Consider the following 12037-nt stretch of genomic DNA (forward strand, 5'->3'; position numbering starts at 1 on the left):
TATGGATTTAGTTTTAGGTTTCTAAAACTGTGCTTGATTTTTCTTTTCCACAATTTCTTATTCATATGTTTCATATTTCTGATTTAAACATTGAATTCTTAGTCCATTAAAAAAAAAAAGTAGAAATAATTTTTTTAAAACTACCTTTTTAGTTTTCAAATTTTGGTTTTAATTTAAAAAATGGTGTTAAAATGTTGATAACAAAACATATAAACAACAGATGAAGTTGGTGCTTATAAGTTTCATTTTAAAAAAATCAAATAATTATTGGAGTCTATATTTAATGTCCCATTTGGTAATTATTTGGTTTTTTATTTTTGAAAATTAAGTCTATAACAGTATTTCCACCTTAAAATTTCTTCCTTTGTTATCTACTTTTTACTAATTGTTTAAAAAACCAAATCAAAATTTAAAAACTAAAAAAGTTAACTTTTTAAAACTTGTTTTTGTTTTAGATATTGGCTAAGAATTCAACCGGTGTACTTAATAAATATGCAAATCATGGTAACAAATAGAAAGAAAATAGACTTAATTTAAAAAAACCAAAAACCGAAACAAAAATGATTGATAAACAGGGCCTAATTTTTCAAAATGTGATTTGGTTTTTGAAAACACTAAAAGTGGATATCGAAACAAGGAAACATATAATTTAGAATAATATTTATAAGCTTAATTTAAAAAATAAAAATAAAAAATCAAATGGTTACCAAATGGGGCTAAGATTTTTAAAATATCAATATTAGTAAATTAAATTTTATGCTAAATTAAAAATTTAGACTATGAACTTTGAGGTATATCTATTTGATCCATGGACTTTCAAAACCTTATATTTAGCTCTTATATTTTATTTTTTTTTTTAGAAAAAAATAAAAATTGGATCTAATGGACACAAAATCAAAAGTTTAGAATTTTAATATTAGAAAAAAAATCAAATCTATATATAATATACTAATTAAATTATTTTTAAAAGTTTAAAAATCAAATAGGCATAAACCTCGAAATTAAGAAGTTAAACAAAAAATTTAACCAAACTTTTGCTTATTCTATTTTAGTCCATAAATTTTTAAAATATCAATTATAATATGCTTATACTGATTTTTAATTTTGTTTTTCTTTTGATGGATTGATAAGTAATTTCATGTAAGCAAAGTAATGTGGCCATGTATTGAGATTTCGAACTACATAAAATTGAATATTGAAAAAACAAAGTTTTATGCATTTAAAATAATATGTCAAAGATCCATAAGAAATCAAATAGATATTTTAAAATTTAAAGACAAAAATATTAAGAGACCAAAATTAAGATGTTAAAAGTTTACCAGCCAAATAAAATAATCCTTAAAACTAATATTATGTGGCAAAATAACTTTTTTACAAACCAAGCCATTAATAATCTCTTTTATGGTAGGTTTTTAATTCTCACTTTTAAGTTGATTTTCATTACTCTAGAAAAAAATCAATATAAACATTTTAATTTCAACAAGTTTGCTTTTATTAATTACAGTTGCAATTCTACTTTATCAATGTACATTAATTAAAGCTTTGCTTGATTTTTGTCTTTGGTGCAACTTCATATTGATAAACACTAATAAATATGCATCATTCAATCACTATTCCATTCATTTGAATCCCAACTTCATCAAGTTTCTTAAGTCTCTTGTACTTCTTCAACATCAAAGAACTGCAGACCACACTAACAGAAGAAGCTGCCATGGCGGCTCCGGCGATCCACGGTGGTAATCGAAACCGAGTTGAAGGAAACAAGACACCTGCCGCGATTGGTATGGAAAGAAGATTATAACCTAAAGCCCAAATATAATTTAAACGGATTCTAGAAAAGGTTTTCCTTGAAAGATGAATGGCAGTTATAACATCTTGCAAGTCATTTTTCATTAGAACAATGTCTGCTGCCTCAATGGCAATGTCGGTGCCGGCTCCGATTGCCATCCCGACATCAGCTGCTACAAGGGCAGGCGAGTCGTTGATCCCGTCTCCAACCATCGCCACCGTGTGTCCGACCGTCTGATCATGTCAAAGCCAAAAGTGTGGTTTGTTATTTGGTTCTTTGTAAAATATGTTCTTGAGTCCCAATTCTTCAAAAAGTCTAGTCTATGATACAAATTTTTAGTCACGTATTGAGATATTAACTTTAACGTATGAAGAACTATATAGCATATCAAGATATCATGTCAAGGTCAAAGCGAGCATAACTCAATTGATATACGAATGTGTTAGCTACCTTCAGGTCTGTGGCTCAAATCCCTCTACCCTTATTTGTACTAAGAAAATATCATGCCGAGTTTAGCATATGACTCTAAAATTATTGATACTATTTCAAACCATCATGAGTTAGCCTAATGGTAAATAGCAAACATGAGTTTAATAAATGACTTAGACGGAATAAGTTGAATCTATGGTGGTCATCTACCTAGGATTTAATATTCATTGAGTTTCCATGATACTCGAATGTTATAGGGTCAGATAAATTATCCTGTGAGAATAATCAATATGCGTATAAGTTGATCCAAATACTCACATACCAGAGAATTTATCGATACTATTTTAACTCGAGATTAAAACAAGTCAAGGCTTTGAAAGAGAATTTAGATTGTATATACCTGAAGATTCTTCACTTCCTCTACTTTCTGATGAGGCTTGGCCTCTGCAATGACTTTTTCAATTCCAACTTCTTTGGCAATGGAATTTGCAGTACCCCAATTGTCACCTGTTACCATTATGCTCTTCACGTCCATAGACTTGAGAATGGAGATAACTTCTTTGGCACCTGGTTTCAATGGATCCGACACTGCGATAACTCCCGATACCATTCGATCTATAGCCACCAACACTGCAGTTTGCGCCATACCTTCAGCGTTGACGAGAAAGCTTTCCACTTCCCCTGGGATTTCAATGTCATTGTTCATCATCAAGCTCTTGTTTCCAACCATTATTTTCTTGTTCGTTACTGTGGCTTCAACTCCATGGCCAGGAATGGATATGAATTCTTGAGCTTCTGGCCAAATGGGATTTTGTTCTTTCTTGAATTGTTTGGCATATTCAACAATGGCCTTGGCTACTGGATGTTCACTGTTAACCTGATAAATAAACATCAAAGAAGAGCATTTTAGTTACGAAATTCATTCGCAAAAATTTCAACAACTTTTCAATGACGAAAACGAACCTCGGTTGCTGCAGTGAGTTCAAGGAGTTCTTCAAGTACTATAGTGTCCATGAGTTTTACATTTACAACCACTGGTTTTCCAATTGTTAGAGTTCCTGTCTTGTCAAACACAATGCAACTCACCTGAAAATCATAAGTAGACCAAAAGTATTATAAGATGGTGAATGTCGCACATTACCACGAAAAAATCACACAGTTTCGATTCGTGTGTGTTGTAAGCTCGAAAGGGAATGAAAGAGAGATCAAAATATGTATATACCTTATGAGCAAATTCTAATGCTTGACCGCCTTTTATTAGTACACCTTGAGATGCACCGATGCCGGTACCAACCATTACGGCGGTTGGGGTGGCAAGGCCAAGAGCACAAGGGCAAGCTATGACCATAACAGATATACCAAATTGGAGAGCCAACTCAAAACTGTCCATTGAAGAGGGCAACCATGATTTAGGATAGAGATGCAACTTTCCAGCTAAAAACCAGACAATCCAAGTGAGAAAAGAAAGTAAAATTACCTGCAAAAGTATATAAAAAAAAAAAAAAAAAACTATTGTGATCAATGGCAAGCATACAAATGAATAGAGAGATTGGTTTCATAATACTTACCAGAGGCACAAAATACTTGGAGATATGGTCAGCAAATTTCTGAATAGGAGCTTTTGCCAACTGAGATGATTCGACAAGTCGAACGATTTGTGCTAAAGAACTATCTGATCCAATATGTGTTGCCTTTATATGCAATACCCCATTTTCATTCACAGTTCCTTCTATTACCTTGTCGCCCGTCCTTTTCGCTACCGGTTTCGCTTCTCCTGTGATCATACTCTCATTGACATGGCTTTCGCCCCATACGACGAGACCATCAGAAGCTACTCTAGCACCTGGCGTAATCTTAATAACATCATTCTTTTGAATCAACTCACTACTGATTTCCACTTCGCTGATCACATTTTCATGGCCATCGAGAGTTAAGAGTGTCGCCGTCTCGGGAGCCAAGTGTTTAAGCTTCGCAATGGCCTCGGAGGTCTTTCCTTTTGCTAAAACCTCCAAATACTTACCAAGTAGAATGAATGTAATTAACATCGAACTAGTTTCAAAGAAATCTGTACCACTGAAAGTAGGAGACGTAGCTGCTCTTAACACTATATAAACAGAATAGAAATAAGCTGCATTTGTTCCCAAAGTAACCAATACATCCATATTGGCAGAACCGCGACACAATGCTTTGTATGATCCGATGTAAAATCTCGAACCTACGACGAACTGCACCGGAGTTGACAAATTCCACCTAATAATATGCCCGATGTTCATCATATTGACAACTTTGATATCTAAAGTCTGCTTGATTCCAGGTATATACATGAAGACCATAGAAGTTAAGAAAACAGGTATAGAAAGAGCAGAGCTCCATAAAAGGTACTTATAATGTTGCTTAATTTCTTTCTCCTTACGAGTTTCTCGTCCCGTTTCTTCGGGATATAGTGTCACCTTGAAATGCTCAGATTTGATCAACTCGAGGACTTCGATAAAAGTTCTAGGTCCTGTTATATCAGGCCTATAAGATATCGTAACTTTGCTCAATGTCGTGTCGATAATGACATCGTCAATTCCTAGGACGGATTCGAGTGATTCTTTAACTTTTGTTGTTGAGTTTTCATTTTGCATACCATCAATCTTGAGCTCAATCTTGGTAATGTGTTCACCAATGGTTATAGGTAAGGCTTCAAACCCAATGTCTTGTATGGCTATAATGAACTGACTGCAATTAACAACCTTTGGATCATAATGAACTTCTGCTTCCTCTTTAAATAAAGCAATGTGAGCCTTTTGTACTCCATACATTGCTTCCAAAACCGATTCTACCATGGAAGAGCAAGAATTGCAGCCCATCCCGTTTACTCGGATTCGACATACTTCGCTCGATCGATGATCATTCCCATCGTTTGATATTGTAGCTTGAAATCCAGCATTTTCAATTGCTTTAAGTATTGTCTCTTCCTATAAAAAAAATATATATTTGACAAATTTGGAACTATTTAGTGATCTAAAAAATATGTAGAGAAGACATTCATAACTTCCTTTTTCTAAAAAAAATTTACAATACCATGGGAAGAAAACAACAACAAAATCATTTCAAAAATACTTTCTAACACAAAGTAAGATAATGTTGAGTTCCAACATGGCTATATTATTTTTGTTTTTTTTTCCCCTTTTTCCCTATGTTTTTCTTCTTTCTCAGAAGAACATTGTGTCGTAATGATTATTTATTAAAAATATTATCATTACTATCTAAAGCCACAAATTAAATAAATGACAACAGATCATAGTTCTTTTTGTTTCAAAACTTTTCACTTTTGAGAAAATTTCTAAAGCTTATAAGAAAATTAAAAACAGTAAGGATTAATTAAAAAAAATTATCTTTATTTTTTTAAAGCCAGAGAAGATATGAGATGAAAAACAAAAGGAAAATACAGGTTAAAATGCATTATTTTTTGTTTTGTACGTCATTGAAGTAATTTAAATATGTAACCATTTAGACCATGTACTTCTAACTTGAAAATAAATTCTTATACGTTCAAATTTAAAACGAAATCATTCAAGATAAAGTATAGGGTCAAAAGTATTTTTAACCAAGAAAAAGAATTTTATTATCAAATAAAAATAATAAAGTAAAGTTGTGTAAATTCATATTTATTTTAGGAAAATTATCAATTTTGATCGTAAAAATGTTAGGTTGTGTATTAATTTGGACCATAAACTTTCAATTTCATCAAATTAAACCATAAACTTAAATAAATATTGTAATTTTTACCCTCGGTTCAATTTTCACAAGTTATCCCAATAATTTTTTTGAAAAAAAACGAGTATAAAGATTTATAAACTCATTAATTTTAACAAAATGAACTTTTGCACAGAAAATGACTTTGACCAATGCACAAATAAACCATGTAATAGCTTTTCAAAATTCATAATTCATCAAGATCATATCATACCTATCTTTATATTTTATTGATTGCTTAAGATAATTTTTTTTTTAATGATATCTTTTTAGTATAATAATTTGGATTAAGAGATTAAAATCTCTAATCTCACGGTCAATAATTGAGCTAGGTTAAAATTTGGTTTTTTTTTTTTTTTTTTTGAATAACTATTAAATTTTTTTAAAAGTTAGTGTTTGCCTTTGTTTCATGAGATTAACATTATAGGTCTTATATAATTATAATGTATTATTACTAAAATAGTCAAAATTAAATATACTTTTTTTAGAACAGATAATTAATAGTTAATTGATAATCGATAATAAATAACCTATATATAATTATTGGGAGATTTTTTTAAATAAAAAAATAAGGAAACTATTTACATGAAATAGCAAAATTTTAATATTTTTTGATAAAGGCTAATAGAAATTTATCAGTGATAGAAATTGATAGAAGCTTCACTGATAGATGCTGATAGAAGTTTTTTTAGTGTCTATCAATGTTTTTCTTTTACTATTTCTATGAATAGTTTGACATTTTTCTATCGGTAAAAATTTTCTATAATTATTTATAATGATGAAGAATGAATCCTTATAATAAATTAATAATAATGACAATTAATTGATTGGATATATTACTAATTAATGAACCAGTTTTCATAATTAAAGTGCATTGATTTATTACGTCATTTTTATATAAAAATCAAGTATACATTTTATTAAATTAATTTATTGCAATGGAATAATTAAGGTCCTGTGATCATTTTGTTTTTGAAAAATTACGCCTATATACATTACTTCTACCTCCAATTTTCTTCATTTGTTATCTACTTTTTACCTGATTTAAAAAAAATCAAACCAAATTTTGAAAATTAAAAAAAAAAGTACTTTCAAAAAGTTGTTTTTGTTTTTGGAACATGACTAAGAAATAAAGCATGGTACTTAACAAATATGCAAATTATGGTAAGAAATGTGAATGATATATACTTAATTTTCAAAAGCAAAAATAAAAAATCAAATGGTTACCAAACGAGGTCTAAGTTCTAGTATTTTCAAATCTTCTAAGGTTATTCTATTGATAACAAATTTAATTCAAATGTATTAGCTAAAAAAAGACACATACGTAAATAAATAAAGTAAGATATTAAGAAGAGGAGAGAGACGTCCAAAAAAACTCATTCTTTTGAAATGGTACGAACTACCCTCATTCATGGGTATAAAAAACAATGAAAATAAATTATTCTCATTTTCAATGACACAGACTTTATTCCAAACAAGGGTAGATGTATTACCGTTATCTATTTCCACGTTTATTCTCATATTCATTCATTTCAAACACTAGATATCTTGAATGTAAATGTTGTTCTAAACAAGGGATATGTTACCATTGCCTATTTCTCCCCTTATTCACATTCTCATGGCCCCTTAATTTTACTAAATGTCTTGATTTTTTTTTTTTAAATTACTATCAACTTTTGAATAGTAATGAATGTCTTTAACTAGTGAATTATGCTCAAATTGATGTCTCAGATTTTGTTAGATAAAATCTACTATAGAAATTTTGTTTTATTGATGTATAGATGTGAGAAATATCACATAAAAGAAAAACGTAAATTTAGGTCAACAGAAGAAAAATAAGGATCATGGCCAATCCCATAATCCCTTTATTGTAATTTCCTCTTTTTTACTTTTCTTTGGATCATGTCAAAACAAATTACTTTTATCAAGTTTAACTTTCTATTACTTCTCATTAAAGGTAAAGATAGTTTTTTTAAAAATAATAATAATAATAATAATAATTAAAAAAAAAAAAAAAAAGAGAGATCGCGTTGAAATATATATAATTTTTTGTTAGTTGACTTATGTACAAACTAGTAACGATAATTGATTTAACTTTATTTACGAGATAAGTACGACAATGAACTTTTAAGAACTAGTAAAAATCAAAATAAAACTAAAAGTTTTTATATTATATATAAAAAAATTCCTATTAATTCCTACAAGATAGACTTTTTTATATCTCATAAAAGAAGCAAATTTCAAAAAGCATATTTAGTAGAAAAAGATAAAAGAGGATGTAAATTTGATTTGATTGAATATTTATATTATATGATGCCTTAATTAGTTGAAGTTGTTTGAGTTGGTAAATAGTTGTCAAATTGATGTTATTGTAGCGAGTAAGAGATATTATAGGTCAACGTATAGTTACCATGTTAAAAATTAAGGTCCCTTTTAGTAATTATTTATTTTTTGTTTTTTAAAATTAAGCCTATAGATACTACTTCTACTTCCAAATTTCTTTCTTTTTTATCTACTTTTTACCAATGATTTAAAAAACTAAGCCAAATTTTGAAAACTAAGAAAAATGAGCTTTTAAAAATTTGTTTTTGGTTTTTGAAATTTAGCTAAAAATTCAACCATTGTACTTTAAAAAAGATGCAAATCATTGTAAGAAATAGAAAGGAAATAAACTTAATTTTCAAAAACAAAAAACCATAAGCGAAATTGTTACTAGACGAGACCTAATTTTTTTCCAAATTTAATTCATGACAAAATTTTTGGAGAAAGAGTCCATTGTATAAATAAAAGTTTATAATTCCAAATTTAAATCTATGTGTTGATTAGATTATAAAATTAATACCATCGAAGGATAATCACAGTGAGTATAACCCAGTATAGACATGTATTATTTTCATAAGAGATTCAAATTCTTATTGTCCCACATGTTGTATTTAAAAATATATATATTATTAATTTGCATAATGATCTTCTTAGGATTAAAATCATCAACTGTAAATTTTAAGAGCAAAATAGGAAAGTAATTCTCTTCCATTGTCCCATTTATAAAATAGGATTAAAGATTTAATGTGAACTAAAAATTTCAAAAATCGATGACTTCAGAAATGAAAGGCCGAGTTAGACTAACTTTGACAACATCAAACCATTTTTAATTGAATATTATACTACATTATTTAAATATTATGATATATAACAATGTCTCTTCATCGTTTAAAATAAGTTTTTTAATTCTCATAACTTACTCTTTTATAAAGGAAAATTTTTAGATCTGTTTAAGAGAAAATCTGAATTATGTTTTATGTTTTCAGATTTACTAAGTTCGACAAATAGATATTTGATAGACAACTCATATTCGTTTTCTGAAAACTATTTTCAGATTCTGTTATCTAAACGGTATAATTTCTGAAAACAACATTTTTATGTTTTCATTGTAACCAAATTTTTTATTTTAAATTTTAAAATGCAGAATTATGTTAAATAAAGATAAAAATATTTAGAAATACAATATCACGTTATAAACTCAAGTCATTCTTTTAAAAGAAAATATAATATGTATTAAGTAATGTATTATAAATTATATAATATTACAAAATAATAATTATATAAACTTCTTAACATAAATGATAATCGTAAATCAATTTTTCAAAAAGAAAAATAATTTATTATCAACTAAATATTAGTGAATAACTATAACTAGTATTATGGTTTATAAATGTGTAGTATAAAATATATTTTAAATAATTATTTAAATTAGAATCCAATTTCTGAATCTACCATCCAATACATGTCCAAAAACATAAAATACAAATCTATTTTCATCATATCTCTATTTTCAAATTTTTTTACTAAGCAAGTCTATAAATTTTATTCATTTTAAAAAGCTTTGATTTTTCTGGTAAAATAATAATATTAAGAAAAAAAAACTATAACTTATGAATAAAAAGATACTTAAAAATAATTATTTGCAAGGGTAATTGCAATTGTTAACATTTTTGGAAATAATAACGAAGTTTATAACATATTTAAAAAAAATTACAAATATAGACAAGTTGATAGACTTTTACTTGATATGGTCTATCACTCCTACCTATTGTCTATCACTCTTAGACTATTTAAATTTGATCATATTTGTAATTTTTTAAATATTTATTAATACCGTAAGTTTAATGTCTATATTTGTAATGGATCTATTTTCGATTAGGAAGTACCAAATAGAAATTTAATACAAATGTAAAGACAAGATAGAGATCTTGAAAATTCTCTATCCATATTATATATATAGTGGCCACCACTAGCAGTAGTGTACACTGTACGAACGAATAACAATTGGGTTTCTCTCCACCAAAAACTTCTATGTAATGAAGAGGAAAAAACAAAAAAGGGTGAACTAAATTGGTTCTTGAGAAGGAATTTGAGCCAAATTGAGTCCCTGAAGCCATTGAAAGCCTTTGATTTCGATTTTATTTGATGTTTTTATTAAGAAAATTTTCTTGTAATTAGCCTCAGTTTCTAGTTTCAACCTACTGACGGAAGTCTATTTGAAAGAAAAATCTGCAGTAATCTAATCGGAAAGCAGAAATGGATTAACGATTAAGAATGAATGATGAGAAACAGAGAGACTTACGTCGATGAGATTGGGGAGATAGAGGATTTGAGCCCTGTCGTTCAAGAAATCGACGGCCGCATCCAGAATGCCTGGAAGGTGTTTGATGGAATTCTCAACTGAAACAGCGCAAGCAGAGCAACTCATCCCGCTAACGCACACCACCACCTTCGCTTTCGCCGCCGCCGCCGCCGCGGTCTCGTCATCGTCAATCACCGTTGCATTTTTCGGATTCTCCTCTGTTGCCGCTGGTGATCGTTTCCGCCGCGGAAACTTCAACATTTTGATCGGAATTGCGGCGGAGGTTCGGTTGAGAGAAGAATGGTGAAAGTTGAAGCTCTTTCTGGCGGAACTGCGATGCCCTTTTATGTGCGATTCAGAAAGTTAAAAGGAATGCCCATAACGCCATGGCATTTCAACTTTTTGGTCACTGTCTTTTAATATATAAATAAATATTTATTTATTTTTAGGAAATTATAAATCTCTGTCGCGCAATACTACTCTAAAAAATTATCTTAAATTAAAAATTAAAGATGGAGAATTTGAAATACTAACCTCTCTCCTATACATATAAATATGTCAGTTGAGTCATATATAATTTTAGTTTTTAAACTTTAATTTTAATTTTTTACTATAATATTTTAATTTTATAAATCTCATCAAAATTAATTATTCATTTTTATTACCTAAAGACTAAGTTTTTATAGTTTATAAACAAAATTGGGTTGTCTTTAAAAAAGAAAGAAAGAAAGAAAATGAAGTTGAATTATAATTAGTTTATCAATCTATATCTATAAACCTTTTTTTTTTTATTAAATCTTAATAATATTTATCTTGATAGGTATTAAATCGTTGTCATTTGTAAAGTACACACTAAATTATTAATTATTAAAATTTATAATTAAATTGTTACTGTTTTAAAAATAAAAAATAAAATCACTATACTAAATTGTTACCTCTATCAAAGTTTAACGATAAAAATATATTATAATATTTTTTATGTCTTATGTTTTGGTACATTCTAAATTACAACTATCATTTTATCACTCTTCCCACATAAAATAAATTTAAAACAAAAATAAATAAAAATTTGCACGTGACAATTTATAATTAAATAATTGGATGAAATAGATACATTTGTGGATATATCGAAGTTTTTTTTTCTTCTCTATTTTCCTTTTTATTCCATGAAAAGTGTCTTAGTAGTGGAATTCTAATGGGCACTTTCTTTTATTTTTTTCTAAATGGAGAATGAGAATAATATAGAATATATAAATTTGATATTTCTGTCCTTGAATGGTGAAAGTGACTATGCCACATTTGATTTTAAAAACATTCAATTCACGAGCAAATCAATTAATCCAACCCATGGTTAAGTTAATTTGTATTCATCATTTAATTATGGGTGAAGTTTTGACATTTTTTTTAATTTAAGCATTTTTTTAAAAGAATAGTTTTAATTAAGAATTAGATTA

General features: G+C 28.3%; 1 protein-coding gene across 2 annotated transcripts; it reads right to left on the bottom strand.

Moving 5' to 3' along the window:
* Positions 1 to 1468: 1468 nt before the first annotated feature.
* LOC120092640 (putative copper-transporting ATPase HMA5) lies at positions 1469 to 10975 on the bottom strand. 2 transcript variants are annotated; one of them, XM_039050784.2, is made up of 6 exons: positions 10584 to 10974; positions 3787 to 5178; positions 3441 to 3695; positions 3182 to 3304; positions 2619 to 3095; positions 1469 to 2022 (listed from the first exon to the last, which is right to left on the bottom strand). In XM_039050784.2, the coding sequence occupies exons 1-6, from the start codon at positions 10842 to 10844 to the stop codon at positions 1600 to 1602; spliced, it is 2931 nt and encodes a 976-aa protein (XP_038906712.2). In that variant the 5' UTR covers positions 10845 to 10974; the 3' UTR covers positions 1469 to 1599. The 2 variants fall into 2 exon arrangements, with proteins under 2 accessions (XP_038906712.2, XP_090164353.1); XM_090308227.1 differs by having other exon boundaries at positions 1972 to 2109; positions 10584 to 10975.
* Positions 10976 to 12037: the final 1062 nt, after the last annotated feature.

This window comes from Benincasa hispida, chromosome 12 (assembly GCF_027475165.1).
Source record: "Benincasa hispida cultivar pf3 chromosome 12, pf3_genome.v1.1, whole genome shotgun sequence".
Classification (NCBI taxonomy): Eukaryota; Viridiplantae; Streptophyta; class Magnoliopsida; order Cucurbitales; family Cucurbitaceae; genus Benincasa; species Benincasa hispida.